Raw genomic sequence first — 16,758 nt, forward strand, 5'->3', positions numbered from 1 at the left:
TAAGAGCAAATCATAATTCAATTGGTATTTATTATTCAAAGTCCAGCATCCCAGAACCCTCAGACTTCCAGGAAAGTTCCAAAGATACTAGTTGTTACAAAGCAGACATATTTTTTCCTTCTGAGGCAGGGAAGCAGCCGCCCCCTGAACAACCAGTAGAGACCGCTAGGTGGTATCTACTCTTTCTGAAAAGCCAAAAAGTATAAAAAGCAGAACGAAAAGAAGTGAAGCAGATAACAAATGTAACAACCATTATGGCTAAGAGAAAGATTATGAGATCTGTGAAGAGAACCTCTAACTGGAGAAAACCAACTTGTCAAATTTTTAATTTCTGAGGATTTATGTTTTAAGATGACATAGTGAGGGGTAGCTAAGTCCTTAAGAAATTAATTTAACTCCTAAGCCCTCACTCTAGTGTAGAATAGAGATATGAACCTACTAACGTAAGATTCTGTATGAATTAATAAGAGAAAAAAATACATTATACATGTTACGTCTCTGCCTACACGCCCACCTCCCCAAATAAAAGCAAAATCAACCAGATATAACCCATTCAACCTGGTTATGGTCAAGATGAGAACACAGGTTGCAGCAATGAGTACTTTATTTAGCATAGACTGTGTTAAAAATTCAGTGAGAAAGCTGCCCATTTTTCTCACAGAAAATAGCAAACTCGGGATGCTATTTTCAAGTTGTGGTTATTTAAAATTTAAGCTTTTTGTTTGTTTGTTTTTCTTTGTTAGAGACAGTGTCTTGCTCTGTGGCCCAGGCTAGAATGCAGAGGTGCAATCATAGCCCACTCCAGGCTCAACTTTCTGGACTCAAGCAATCCTCTCACCTCAGCCTTCTGAGTAGTTAGGACTACAGATGCATGCCACCACATCTGGCTAATTTGTAATTTTTAAAATAAAGTCTTGCTACGTTACCCAGGCTAGTCATGAACTCCTGGCCTCATGCAATTCTCTCATCTCAGTCTCTCAAATCACTGGGATTACAGGCATGAGCCACCACTCCCAGCCAAAAAGTTAAGTTTTTAAATGCAGCAAATTAGCCCCCTTGGTGTAACAGTTAAAAAAAAAAAAAAAAAAAAAATAGCATCAGTACTAGTCAGTCCACCTCATTTTGTAATTCTTCTTTAAACTGATTTTAGAAATATGACAAACCTTTGATGAAGAAGCTGCTGAAGCACTTGAGGGTGAAGTATCTCTTGATGTTTTCAAAGACTGGACAGTCCTCTCTTTGTCTATATAAGAAAATATAAGATGTAATTTTTTTCTAGCTAATTTGTTTTCAATAAAGTAATTTTGTAACAGAATTAATGAGGGGGTCATACACTTATTTTAGTACTAAAACTTTTCATTACATTATTAAATTAAATAGGTTCACATCTAAAACTACCTCTCAGAGGCTGAGCACCATCAATAATCTAAAATAACCTGGAATCAAAGGATACCACAGAAGCCAGTCTAGGCCACATCACTGCCAGTTAGCAAACATGGAGCCACAGAGACCTCAAGAAAGGCAAAACATATTTTAAAATCATGAATGCTACTTCCTTCATGCTCCTAAATGCTAATTTTTGATATATCACAATAAAAATACAAAGGTAGTTATTATATGGATACCAAGGAGAACTACTTAAGGGGTAGCTCAAGGAGCTATCTATATAGGAACTTTAGCAGATATTCCTGAAATGTTTAGACAGTTTTAAACATAAAATTAGAAAACTATAATTCAGAGCACTAATCCAGTGCCTGGCATTAATGAATGCCCAAATACTTATTAAACGGTTAAAAATAAACCGGTATGAGATAAAGTCACTAATCTTTACCTTTAGTCACTTTACTCACATAGTGCTGTATGCATATCATTTATTTAATAGAAACTTAAGCCAGAAAATACATTTAAACAATATTACTTTAGTAGGTTCAACAACTCCCTAAAAGATGGGTTTAAATATAATCTTAAAAATCAGTAACAGCGAACTGTTACAGAAAAACATTTCATCAAATTGTCTATATGTGTCAAATATATAATCCTCCACCCTTAGTTGCTAGAAAAACTAACAAAATTAATAACATGAGAAGAGAAAGTGGCATCGAGTTTGGAGTCACACAGAAGCTGATTAAGACTCGACAGTGGATTAACAGGAAAGCAGTCAAGAGCAAAAGCAGAGGTAAAATGACTTTGAAACTGAGGCAAAGCCAGCTTCAGTCAAAAAGCCTCTTAAGCTTTTCCTGCCACAGCCAAGATAGATAAGTAAGGGCCTGGTGGCTAAAAGACTTCCAACCACCAAGGACAGTGGTGAATAACGCCTTTCTAATGTCCTACAGACCCAAAAGGCTTTCTCTAGCCTGGTGGTTCTTAACTGAGGACAATTTTGCACCTCCCCTCTGCAGACATTTGGCAATATGTGCAAATATTTTTGACTGCCACAAGTGGGAGAGTGCCACTGGCATATATTTAGTAGAAACAGGGATGCTGGTAAATATCCTGCTATGGGGCACACCCACAAACAATTAATTGGCCCTACATGTCAATCGTGCAGGGGTTGAGAACTCCTGCTCTAGGCTGAGTATTTCAATTTTGAAGCTCCAACAGCGTTAGAAAGATACAGCCCTAGAATCTTTTAACTTGTGGTACCACAAGAGGTGTTAATCCTAAGCAACTTTAAAAGTTCTTGTAGACCTTAAAACTCAAAAGAACCACCGCTGTATCCCAAATGGCCAAGAACATGATTTATTTAGTCATTCCTTACTGCATTTCCATTGCATGTGGCAAATTCCACATTGTAGTATGATAGTGTCAGTCTATCCCACTACGCCAAAAGCTCCCAGAGGAACAAGTGTCATTGCTTATTCATTTCCAAATATCCGTGGCCTAATTAGCTCAAGTCCTTCAAGAAAAGAGTAAGCACTCAAAAATCAGATAAAAAGATGAACCTCACTTTTCTACCCCGAGGATGCAACGACCTCCCAATGCTATTCAGATAAGCAATCCCTTCAAAGGAGATGAGGCACTGGACCAATCAGCATAGCACATTATGCTCATTAAAGACAATAATTACAGGCTCAATTTTTTAGCACATACCAGCTAGACACAGAGGAAAAACAAAAAAAGAAACCTGTCACAAGCAGCTGTTGATCTTTTGCTTGGTGTTTCCTTTACAAACATACAAACATATGGTCCCCAAGTATAGTCTTAGACCTTTCCTGATTTTAGCTGCCCAAAGGCTAATTTAAGTTGTTATCAACCAATTTCACGTGTAGAAGTGAAGGAACACTGAAGGGTGGTACAGGAGGCTTATCATATACCTGCATATATTCATATATCCCTGTTGCATCAATGGGAGCAGAAAGCAAGCAGCAAAGCATAAAGAAAACAATGATACAAACAGCAAAAGAAAGAACACAAAAAAAGTAAATAGAAATCATTTGATCCTATTGTTGTCAGGTCCTATCTTCCAATGGCCTGTCTATTCTACAGATCTCAGCCTCCTATGGAGTGGCTATTCCCAACCAGGAATGGCTAGCCCAGACACCAGCCCACAAATACCTCCCAAATCCTAGTACCTAGGTCTACTGTTGTTTAACTGGTTTTGACAATAGACTAACAGAGCAGTTACACACTTTTCCCATTTCCATAACTTCTATCAATTCAAGTCTCCCACCCCTTCACAAACCCAAATCAGAATCTAGCTCAAAACTCACCTCTTTCAGAACTTCCTTCATTCTGCCGTTTGTAGGACGCACCAGGACGCACGGACTCTATGGAAAGGTGGGCAGGGAGGAATTAACACCAGCACCTCTGTGCCCAAGAGGAACAAGAGAAGAACCCAGAAGTAGGAGTGATGAGAACAGGGACTTCTGAGCATTTTCTGGTGACCTTGAACTCTTTTCTACCCTACTTTCAAGTTGGGCTACCTGAGCAATCACCACTGAAAGGGAATAAATAATGGGAGAAAAAAAAAATCTCCGTTTAAGGCCAGAAACCAATGGAAACTGTCAGGGTAAGGGCAGAAAGGAACGAGAAAAGGTTCATAGCAAGACAAGACACTGAAAGTTGAAGATAAAGATCAAATCTTATTCATCACTAGAAGTACCTAGTCGAATTCTCTCCATCAATAAAGCTGACACTAGAAGGCCTGGCAAAGGAGCATACCTGCATACACAGTCAAAAATGAAAGACAAATCACTCCTACAAGTTAAAAAAGGACACTGGTTGAGCCCCTAATTATCCCACATTTAGAATCTTGAAATATTCTGTTAGCTTCCTTGTCTGCAAACTCAATGATGTGGATGGAATCATCTTTCTAAATAACATAAATATACTAGTAGTTGGGGTCCCAGGTATTTTTCCAGTAAGATACAAATTCCGTAAAAATGACGTCAAATCCTTCTACTACAGATCCCAAGTTGCCAATTTTACATTTTTTCTGAGAAAATAACATTTTTCCTGAATTGTTTTGGCATTATCAACATCTTGCTCTGAAATGTTTCAAGAAACATAATACAAATACCGCCATTTTACTCTAGCAATAATGTTGAGGACGCAGTATCCTTTTCTCATTATTCACTGGTCTCTCTGGCAACTGGGAAGTTTTCTTTCTCCTGATAAGCCGATTTGTTTTTAATGTGAAGTACACTGTCAACACTATTCTTCCTTTTTTTTTTTTCTGAGATGGGATCTCACTCTGTTGTCCAGGCTGGAGTGCAGTGGCGCGATCTTGGCTCACTGCAATCTCTGCCCCTAGATTCAAGTGATTCTCCTACCTCAGCCTCCCGAGTAGCTGGGATTAAAGGTGCCTGCCACCATGCCTAGCTAATTTTTTAAAAATATTTTTCATAAAGACGGGGTTTCACCATCTTGGCCAGGCTGGTCTTGAACTCCTGACCTCGTGATCCACCCACCTCGACCTCCCAAAGTGCTGAGATTACAGGCGTGAGCCCCAGCATCCATCCAAACCCTTAGATCACCTACAGCAATTGCTCAGAGCCTCATGATGGACAATCATTTTATGCACTACTAACTTTATTATTGTTTTAGGTTTGTTTTGTCCAAACCCTTAGTTCACCTATAGCAACTGTTCAGAGCCTTATGATGGGCATTTATTTCATGTACTACCAACTTATTCTTACTTTTACGTTCCTATCCTTATTTCCCCTTTACACAAAATTCCACCTCCACTTATTTAATCCTATTTTATTAAGTGTTTATTTCATTAAGCTGCCTCAAATTCTTTCTCGAATCAAAATAATGGTGATATTTCACAGAAAGGTACTGGAGCCTTAGGCCCATTCATATTAGCTCCTGAGAGTAGACTGCATGCAATCCTTCAAAACTTTGTCCTCAGTTGCTCCATGTTGGTAGCTGAACTACAATGAGAGTAGTCACGCCATAGGTATCAGCAAATGCTAAAAATCTTATCTTTTTAACCTTGGAGAGTCAGTTTACCAATACACCACTGCGGATGTTTTTGATTTTTATTCCAAACTTCAGAGACGCTGTAGGCATTACCACATGTAATTACAGATTCCCATTTGTATTGTCTTAGGTAGGCTTGGACTATTTAACAGTCTTCTAACAGACTAGTAAAACTACCCAGCTAAATTACAGTCATGAACATGTAAGTAGTTACTGTTTTAACTCTCTAAGTTTTGGGGTTTTTTTTTTTTTGTAACATAAGAAATAATAGAAACAGCACCCACTGTATTTAAACTCTTCATCCCAAAGTTTCCACTGATGTGCTCATATTAAAACTGGAAGGTCTCATTCTTCTTGTCCTCTACTATAGCACTTTAAGGATTTATAAACAAGTTTTCCTTAATATTTTGTCATTTGTTTTTTGTATCTTTGTACTTCTGTTCCCCCCGCCACATCTTCATAGCTATCCCTTCCTCTTTCATTTTTGTTGGTTATTGTTCCTTAAATGTGAGTGTTCCTCCTAACATTAATCTGTTTTGCTCTCTATTTTTATTTGTCTCCAACCAACATTATGAATATAAAAGTCTTTAAATTCTGCCTTTTTCACTCATTGTTCTACCTTCTAAACTAACAGGCTGCTACTGATTAGCTATTTAGCAATTACCTGAAATTCATCTCACACATGATCTTTGTAAGCAGACACTACCTCCCTGATTGAGAACAAGGTAAAAAGGTTGAAAACATTCCTGCCTTTGTTGTGGCTTGCTAAAGAAAATGAGTTCCAAATTAGGACGGAGGAAAACATTCTGAAAGTGGCAGTACAGAAATCAAATCCCTGTCTATATACTGATGAGTGAAAGAATAAATGGAAAAGAAGGAAATAAAAAGGAATTCCAAATACTGGTTCCATATAATGTTTTTCCCATTGAGGTGAAATCAAAAGCTGGAGAAGCAGCTTAACATTCCAAAACACACTCAGGAAGTTCTGCAAGTTTCAGAGTATTTGGTGACTCCTAAATGGAATAGAAGAATGCAAATCTAATAGGATCTTTCAGAAATACACTTTGTTGCTGCTGGGTTTTCCTGCTAAAAGAACAATAAATCTAACCAGATTCATCCAATCCTACAAGTGCTATTCATTACTGATAACCCAGGTAGGAAAAAAAGGACACTGCAGGGGAAAAAAATAGCTTGATCATTTAGAGATGATAAAGTTAGGGGCTACGCCTTGCAAACTATCAGATTCTCAGTGCAGTGCTTGGCAAACAGGGACAAACCAGGAATTTTTGAGTGCAAGTCCCATCAAGAAACAACCTTCACCAGCACAGGTAGTATATCCATCTCTTCTTTAACAGCTGAAGATTTGAAGAGAAATTAAGATATAAATAAATGAAGATGTGGCTACACAGATGAGAATATTCTTTTACTGAATCATGGATGAAGATGTGAGAATTTGAGACTCTTGGTTAGGAAGAACATGGTTTCTTAGAGATCTATTAACTTATTCAAGAACATATGAATTAGAAAATGGAGAGACACAAGAAAAATGTTCTCGTGTTAAAGACATCAAAAATGACAGAGAAAATAAAAGGTAGAGGAGAAGAGAAAGCATTGCATCACCTCTGCTTCCCACAAGATCCATTTTTTCCAGGTCAGAGTTGCAACAAGTTAAAGCAAAGGCCAACTGACTATGAAATACTTGGAAGTACACTTCTGAGTAGAGTTCTCCTCTAACACATCAGCTAAAATTACGTGGGCTCATTTTTAAACATATAAGGAAAACATCATCTGCACACATTATGAACGTTTGCTACTGACAGAATATACTAAGCCCTAAAACAGGGATACAACAAAATGCCCACACACATGGCATTAATTGATTTCTGTTTTAGAAGCTTGATCATTAAGATGCCAGGAAAGCTATAGCTATAATCCTAAGATTTAGCTAGAAAACTCAGCCAAAGCTCTCATGAATAAACAATGGATCCTCAAACAAGAAGAAAATATTATAGAATCTAATTCAACAGTGCATTAATAGTCAAGATCAAGTGACAGCCTAAATTGTTTCAGGGAACTATTAAATTATACTTTAGGGACTTCACATGATATAACTCATCCCCATAAACCTTCTCCATTAGCATCCTTCACCTTCTACTAACCCTTAAGATACCATCTAAAATGTTTATTCCTATTTCATTACTTGTCTTCCTGACTAAACCATAAACTCAGAGGGCAGAGTTTGAATCTGTCTTGCTTGGCAAACAATTTATGTTCAATATATTTCTGTTGATTAAAAGATGTATTGAACCCAATACAGTGGGCTTCGAACCAAGAAATGCTAGGACATTTTGCTGCTAAGAGAATGATTTTATTCTCTCTTCCTGTTGCCTAATATACATGATCTGATGATAAAGTTTTATTTCTATATTCCTATTACCTCTTCAAATCTGCACAGAAAAGCCTTCACCTAAAAGAATTTCAAAATTTTATCAGAATGTCAGCTATATTACCAATAAGTCTAGAATAGTTTTAAAAAATAAGAATTTCAGCTAAAATCAAAAATTCATGGGGACTTCAAAGTTTATTCATAGCCAACAGGCCTTAAGACATACGTCTTTTTCTGTTAGATTGACATTTAAAAATGAACTCTATCTTCCAAATATACGTCTGAAAACAGTACTTTTAATTATTATACTTTCAGTTCTCTTAGAAGATTTTTAAAAAGAATTAAACACTAATGACTAATAGCATTTTTAAAAAATATCTTCTATTCTCAAAAAAAAGAAAGCCATTATTCTTAATAATGGCTGTTCATATAAGGAAAATAAGGGAAGCTAGGCCCAAAGTTAGAGCTACAGAAAAACAGAAGCCAAACAAAATAAACAATAAACTTGCAAATCTTTCAAAGTAAAAGTATTTTTAAATTTCAACCAAAATGTCATAGAACCTAATTAATATGTGAGCATCACTGGTAAATGTGGGATTAATTCCTAGCAAATGTTTAGAATGAATTAACAGCAGTAGTTTCATCTCCAGGAGCCACAGTGGATCTACAACAGCAAAGCAAGGTCTTTATGTCACTGTTTTGATAGAAGAAATATTTTGTAACTTAAGAGTTTCAAGCAACACCCGACAGGGTCTTGCTTGAGATACTCAAGTGGAAATGAAAACAAGATAATAGTAAAGGCAAGGGATCACAATTGTTGAATAGCAACAAACAATGCTGATTCAAGGTTCAGGTTAACAGATCTCTAGAGGTTTCCACAGTTGGCCTTAGGCTACTCAACAGAAATTATTAACAATTAATACGAAACATATCAGTCATACTTAATTTGCAGATAATGCAAGCTGTTCTTAGGTGCTAATATACAGAATTGCTAAATGAGATTTTGAGAACTCTATAAAGTTAATTAGATAAAATGTAGCATTTCTAGTTTTTTTTTTTTTTTTTAATGCATTAACTACACACACACAATTGCACCTGAAAAAGTATAGCCCGAGAGGCATTTTGTTTAATGGCATTATATGTGAAAATAGCTTTGGTTTCAGTTGCCTACAATCCAGTAATGAAATGTGGTTGCTAATATAAAAACTCATTTCTGATGTTACAATTTAAAAGAAACAGAAAATTAGGAAAGCAAAAGGTCTGGAAACCATGACAAATAAAAGGAACAGAAAAATAAACCAAATATATTTAAATCTGGGGAAAAAATCATGAAGAATATGATAGTACTCCTCCAATATATAACAGGTTACAACATAAAAGGAAGAAATATCTTTATATATGGCTCTAAGAAGAATAACTAGTATTAAGAAGATGTTCCTAAATAAGATTTTAATTCTTTTATAAAGAATCCGCTACATAAATGTGGAAGGACTGGACTGCGATTTTGTAAATTTATCACAAGAAATATTAATACTTTAACAAAGAATGGATGTGGGAGACTGAACTTAGTGATGTCTTCATCACTTTTAATGCTATAGCTTAAATAAAAGGTAAATGACAAAAGTGTAAGATAGGAAAACATGGGATCATTTCAAAGAGGGGAAAAAAGAAAGTAAATATTAGAGTTGACAAATGTGGAGATATTTAGATTAATTATAATAAAAATAAACTTCAAGTGAAAAATATATGAGGTAAATTTAACAAAACAATTTTACCTAAGAAAGTTTAACACATGAGGAGAAAAAAAATGAGGTTAACTAGGACAATCTGCACTGCTAGCACGTGAACACGGACAACAAAAAGGAACTAAAAATAATATTGCATAATCAGGTCAGCCCAACTCACTTATAGTAAGAATATTCCTTTTTTTTTTTTTTTTTTTGAGACGGAGTTTCGCTCTTGTTACCCAGGCTGGAGTGCAATGGCGCGATCTCGGCTCACCGCAACCTCCGCCTCCTGGGTTCAGGCAATTCTCCTGCCTCAGCCTCCTGAGTAGCTGGGATTACAGGCGCGCGCCACCATGCCCAGCTAATTTTTTTGTGTTTTTAGTAGAGACGGGGTTTCACCGTGTTGACCAGGATGGTCTCGATCTCTCGACCTCGTGATCCACCCGCCTCGGCCTCCCAAAGTGCTGGGATTTTAGGCGTGAACCAACGCGCCAGGCCATCGTAAGAATATTCTTACAAGTGAAGTACAGGATGAAAACAAGTTTGATTTAGAAGGATAATTAGTTTGAAGTAGTATAAAGTTCCATAAGATTAACTCAAAAGGCTAAGTAGATTTCATTAAATGTGTGTGTATATGTGTAAGCGCAAAATGGGAAATAAGCAGTCGAATTTAAAAATGTAGTAAAATCACTATAGCCAAACTAATAGTGATCATTAAAATAGGAAAAATTACTCTAGAAGTATAAACAAAAGACAAAAAATTGTTACTTATTTTTAAAATGAGGACATAATTATTTTAACCTGTTATAGTAATATTTAAAGTCTTTGTCAAAATTTCAGTTTACACTAGAAAAACTTAATTTTAACACATGGCTGATTATCCCAGCTTAACTGACTGGGAAGTGAAGAACCCTGCGTCTCAGTCCTTTTTTGAAGAAAAGCCAGGTGCTGCAGTATTTGTGACATTTAGATTTAAAGCAAAAAGTGGTATCCAAAATAGGTAAAATAATTACTTTTCCCATGTATTGTTTAAAATAAGACCTCCATTAACTTTTTGCAAGACTCTCTTAGGTAACTATTCTGAAAACAGGAAAGGAAAATTGAAAAAATTTTCATAGCCCAGTCCAAGTAGTTAAGGAATACTTGAAAAGAGAGTTTTCCCAGAGCAAACTTTTTCTTCATTAAAGAACTTTACTTTCAAAGCTCAATAACTTTAAAAAAAGAAAGACAGAAACATGCAGGCATTAACAAAGTCATATGCCTTGTTTATTCTATTTACCCCATTTTAGTCTACCAACTTTAAGTCACTCCAAATATTAAAGGTATGAGCCCTCAAAGGATGAGTGGAGTATATTGGAGACCCTAAGACAGGAGCATCACATTATGGCTCATCCACATTTCATTTCAAGATCTTAAGAGTTTTGGCCACAAGAGGCCCAAAGCAGGTCAACAGAAAGAAGATGCACTCCCCCAAAATTTCTGGTTTTGAGGATAAAAATAAGACTAATTCACCAATAACTATCTTTAATAACTTCATTAGAAGCTGTCAAGTAAGAATCTCAAGCTTCTTTACTCATGTTTTATTAAAAAGTTTTTATAATCAGTTTCCAAAGAGATTTTCTTCTTTAATGAAAATCATTCTTGGATATGGATTTAAGTCATACACACCCCCCAAAAAAAAGGTCTTAAGGGCTGAGTACACTGGCTCATGCCTGTAATCCCAGCACTTTGGGAGGCCGAGGCAGGTGGATTACTGGAGGTCAGGAGTTCAAGACCAGCTTGGCCAACATGGTGAAACCTCTACTAAAATACAAAATTAGCTGGGTGTGGTGGTGTATGCTTGTAATCCCAGCTACTCAGGAGACTGAGGCAGGAAAATTGCTTGAACTGGGAGGCAGAGGTTGCAGTGAGCTGAGATCGCTCACCACAGCACTCCAGCCTGGGTGATAGAGCAGTGAGCTTTAAAAAGAAAAAAAAAAATTGCAAAAAAAACCCTCATGTTTTAAGAAAGTTTAAAAATTTGTGTTGGGTTGCATTCAAAGCCATCCTGGGCTGCATGTGGCCTGGAGGACGGGGGTCAAGTTTGGCTTAGAGACTGTTTATCTTCTTAAGGGGGTGTGTGAGTGTGTGTGTGTGTTTTTATGAAATCAAAAGAAAAAATAAGTTAACATTAATCTCCACAATAAAACTTTCAGTTATAAAAGCAAAAGAAAAAATAAGTTAACATTAAACTCCACAATAAAACTTTCAGTTACCCAGAACTATCCCAAGCAAATTTTGAACAATCAGGCATATATTTATGTATTTTAGAGACATAAAATATTTACTTCATTTATTTACTTATTTATATATTTTTAGAGACAGTCTCATTCTGCTGCCCAAGCTAGAATGCAGTGGTGTGATCACAGTTCACTGCAGACTCAAACTCCTGGGCTCAAGCGATCCTCCTACCTCAGACTTCCAAGTAGCTGGGACATAGGCATGCATCACCATGCCCAGCTAATTTTTTAATTTTTTTTTTTTAAGAGATAAGGGGTCTTAACTATGTTTGCCTAGGCTGGTCTCAAATTCCTGGGCTCAAGTAATCCTTCCAGCTTGGTTTCCGAAAGTGCAAGGATTACAGGCGTGAGCTGCCATGCCCAGCCTATGTTTGTTTCAAATAACCTTCTTATCTCTTGCATGATCATTCATACACCTGTATCCAAAAGTATGTTTTTGGGAACCCTACTCTATCTATCTCTGCAAATAGTAGACAATTAATAAATGTTTGCCAAACTCAAGAATCTTGCAACAACTTCAAGGGAAGACAATCCAATGATTCCAAATGGTTTTCCACCACTTTCACCATGCAAGAAGCAAAGGCTGTTAAATTAAAACTCTAATTATTTGAAAAAAGACAGTTAATGAGAAGGATATTAAAAAGGAAATATCCTGGACTTTTCTGATTTCTGGACCTTGGCTCATAATTCCTTCTAACTAGAAGGCACGTCTTTACTAGTGGAAATCTGAAATAAGGATGAGCCCAATGTCATCTCCTTTATAACATGTTTTTCAATCCCCAGAGTGTGAATTCATTTTTCTCACCTTGATATGCTCATGTCAACTCATTTATGACATATCAATTATTGGATCAAAGTTATATTTTATATATATTAATATATTGATAAAAGTTAGTATTAGCTGGTGAGAAATATATACGTATTTTCTAGTTCCTTAGTGACGGGACATCATTGTATAATATTAACACAGTGTCTTACACATAGAAGGCACAAGAAAATGTTTTGTGAATGAGCTCCACTGCAGGCTGCAAAGTCTAGTAAGTAAGAATGCTTTCTCAAGAAAAGTAGTTGTGTCATTGATTTATTCTAACATATACTTAGCAACTCAACCAGGATGACATGCTAAGATTGTACAGAATGCCATGTAGGTTCAGGCATGCCAAATTAAAAATATATAAATTAATTTCACTGGAGGTTGGAAAAGAGTAAGAGAAGTTCTCACTCTAAATTTTGTAAGGCTGGCCAGGCACAGTGGCTCAAGCCTGTAATCTCAGCATTTTGGGAGGCTGAGAAGGGTGAATCACCTGAAGTCAGGAGTTCGAGACCAGCCTGGCCAACATGGTAAAACCCTGCCTCTACTAAAAATACAAAAATTTGCCAGGCATGATGGTGCATGCCTGTAGTCCCAACTATTTGAGAGGCTGAGGCAGGAGAATCACCTGAACCCAGGAGGTGGAGGTTGCAGTTAGCCGAGATTGCACCATTGCACTCCAACCTGGACAACAAGAGTGAAACTCCATCTCAAAAATAAAATAAAATAAAAATACATTTTATAAGGCTATACCATATATTTAGGGAAGACCACTGTTATTTTTAATGGAAAACATATGTCCAATATATACAGATATCACCCAATAGAAGAATAAAGAGGTTGGACTGGCACAGGAACTACCAGAAAACAGAAGAATGTATGACTTTCAGAGCATGATTTATAAAGACCTCTTTTATGCCAGGGGCAGTGGCTCACGTCTGTGATCCGAGCCCTTTAGGAGGCCAAAGGAGGCAGATCACTTGAGGTCAGGAGTTCGAGACCAGCCTGACCAACATGGTGAAATCCCATCTCTGTTAAAAATACAAAACTTAGCCAGGCATGGTGGTGTGCACCTGCAATCCCAGCTACTCAGGAGGCTGAGGCAGGAGAATCACTTGAACCTAGGAGGCGGAAGTTGCAGTAAGCTGAGATTGCGCCACTGCACTCCAGCCTAGGCAACAGAGCAAGATTCCGTCTCCCCCCAAAAAAAACCTCATTTACATGCTGAAAAAATTAACGGTGTCATGCAGAATGTCACTTCAAATAGTCTGAAAAAAATGTGTGTGTATGGTGTTTGTTATACTAGTCTACCATCTTTTCTCTAAGTTTGAAATTTTTCAAAAGAAAAAATTAAAAAAAAAATCCCTTATACCTATAAGGAAATCTGACTAAGTACATTCCAATCAGAGGAGGCTGTGAGAGAAAAAAGGAAGTCTTAAAATACATACTTCTATGTTGAGACTGATGGAAAGAGTATGATTTGCTCCTTTCTGGAGAGTAGCTTCTGCTACTGACACTGGAGCCAGATCTGCTGTGTGGAGAATCCTTTCGGCCACCAGGTGATTCTCTGAAAAAAGCATTGTCTCTTTTATGAGGAGACCGCTCTCTTGCATAATGGGAAGAGTAGAAACTTTTTCTTCTAAAGCCATCTCTCATGTCCCTTTGAAAAAAACAAAAAACATAAACTGAGTTAATTATACTCTATACCCTATATATACAAGCACAATGGCAAAAGCTCTGATTCTAAGCAACCTTTAAATTGTACTCTTGGTTCTCTTTTCCTGTCACTACTTAACTGCTGAAGTCAGTTAACAAAATGAAACAGTATCGTGAATTATGATTTAGAATGCACCATTTTTAAGTTTGGAACAGAACCAGGTGGCTAAGTGCAAAAGTTACTTTATTTCAGGCAAGCATAAATCCTAAAATGTAAAAAACATACGGTCATATAGTTTCTACTTCTCTTTGCCATTAATGATAAAACCACACAGCTGCCACATTCTCAAAAACACTTAGAAATGCCACAGGTTTCCCAAGTAAGACAATTCATGGCCAGTTATCCCCTTCTATGTACAGAAACTACTGGTTTTCAAGGGATATGCAATTTTGCCCACCCACCCCCAGGACAATTTGGCATTGTCTAGAGGTATTTTTGATGATCATAACTGGGGAGGAGAGTACCATTGATGGGTAAGGGCCAGGAATGCTGCTAATTTCCTACAATGCCCAGCACATGCCCTCTGACACTACACACCAAAAAACTCTTCAGTCCAAAATGTGAATAATGCCAACACTGAGAAACCCTGCTACATGCCTATTAAATTCTTCCTCTCTGAGTTTGTATCCTCAGTACATAGATTGTTGCCCATCTCTAAATAACTACTTTTTATAAAACACGTCTATTTTATAAATTAAATTTCTTGAGAAATATCAACTAAAAGCACCAAGTAAGCCCTAGTAGTAAAACCTTATAAAGCAAAACCATTTTAAAATGTCAAAGCAAATCAAAATTACTAAATAAAACCATCATCAACTGAGCCTCTATTAAAAGAACACTTAAGAGTCAAACAGGTTTTGGCCGGGTGTGGTGGCTCAAGCCTATGATCCCAGCACTTTGGGAGGCCAAGGTGGGCGGATCACCTGACGTCAGGAGTTCGAGACCAGCCTGACCAACATGGAGAAACCCAGTCTCTAGTAAAGATACAAAATCAGCTGAGTGTTGTGGCACATGCCTGTAATCCCAGCTACTTGGGAGGCTGAGGCAGGAGAATCGCTTAAACCTGGGAGGCAGAGATTGCAGTGAGCCGCTATTAAACCATTGCACTCCAGCCTGGGCAACAAGAGCGAAACTTCATCTCAAAAAAAAAAAAAAAAAAAAAAAGGAGTGAAACAGGTTTTAATCCATGATTTAACAAATGTACTTCAACATTAAAGAATATTAAAATTTCAGACAGAAGAGTGTTACGAGACAAACCAATAGCATGGAATTTCAAATGCTTACAAAATTATTTCAGCATATTGATTGGCAGTCCATATGATATAAGTAGGCTGTTGTCCTAAAGTTCATTTGAACACTAGCTGATGAATACCCCAAATATATTGTCCCTTCAGACACAAGTAAGTTTCCCTGGGAAAAAGGAGAAAACAGCTTAAATTCATTTATGGTAAATGACCTGGTATAGAACACTAATACTGAAATAGAGCATTAAGGAATTCCAGCACTAGTTTAGTCACTAAAACTACAAGGGTCATACCAATAGCACTGGTTACCCAGAGTGGTAATATGGGTATTAAATAAACAGATTTTATAAATTGTGTGAGGTGCTGGGACCCAATGGTTTACCAAATGTACACAGTTCCTGCCATCACAGAACTCTCAAGATAATAGAGAAGCTGACATTAGACAAATATATATACATAAAACATGTGAGTGCAGCCAAGAATGGATGTAAAGAGACTAACAAGGAATCTAACTTAGTCCAGCCAAGAGACAGTGATAGCTTAGATGGGAAAGGAGCAGGTGAGGGGTCACCAAGTTTACATGTACAAGAATATACCTTCTAGACTTAATGGGTCATGATTAATGTTTTACTAATAAAGTGTGAAAGACAAGGGATGCCAAGCTGATTACCATAATTTTGTCAAGATAGATTAATGAAATGAGAAAAATAAATTTGAAAAACGAGGATAAAGGTGGGAGATCCACATGTTAATAGGAGCATGTTATATTTAAGATGTTTGTGTAATATCTAGGTAAGCAACTAAAGATACTAGTCTGAAACTCAGAGGAAATGTTTGGCTATCAATATAAATTTGTCTGTAAATAGGCAGTACTTAAAGCCATGGTATAGATGAAATCAAAAGAAAAAAAGAACAGCAGGCCCAGAATGTGAGGCTAAAATAACTATACTATGAAGAGAGAAATGGGCTGTCACAGAATGAGAGAACAGCCAGAGACACATTAGAAGGGAGAATGCATTTATCACGGAAGCCAAGGAAAAGAGTATCCTAAGAAGGAAAATAAAGGTTTCCTACATTGAAATTAAATGAGCTCTTACTGATAACTTGCTTATGGGACAGAGAAGAGTAGGTCCACATTCAGAGGAAAGATTGTCTACCTTCCTCTATTGA

At 36.9% G+C, this 16,758-nt stretch overlaps 1 protein-coding gene across 19 annotated transcripts in view; it reads right to left on the reverse strand.

Annotated features, from left to right (window-relative positions):
- PPHLN1 (periphilin 1) overlaps positions 1-16,758 on the reverse strand; it is a 137,508-nt gene that overhangs the window by 64,210 nt on the left and 56,540 nt on the right. For 11 of the 19 annotated variants that reach the window (XR_001109481.3, XR_001109480.3, XM_012465662.3 and 8 more), the window contains 3 exons: positions 14,076-14,287; positions 3,711-3,767; positions 1,164-1,243 (listed from right to left, as the gene is read on the reverse strand). Coding sequence is in view for 17 of the 19 variants with exons in the window: in XM_012465662.3 (XP_012321085.3) it covers positions 1,164-1,243; positions 3,711-3,767; positions 14,076-14,287 (349 nt within the window). In the remaining 2 variants the exon portion in view is untranslated. The remainder of the gene's footprint in view (positions 1-1,163; positions 1,244-3,710; positions 3,768-14,075; positions 14,288-16,758) is intronic. The other 8 variants (XM_012465651.3, XM_012465644.3, XM_012465650.3 and 5 more) reach the window with 1 other exon arrangement.

This window comes from Aotus nancymaae, unplaced genomic scaffold (genome assembly GCF_030222135.1).
Source record: "Aotus nancymaae isolate 86718 unplaced genomic scaffold, 86718_ANA_hifiasm-v0.15.2.pri h1tg000092l, whole genome shotgun sequence".
NCBI lineage: Eukaryota > Metazoa > Chordata > Mammalia > Primates > Aotidae > Aotus > Aotus nancymaae.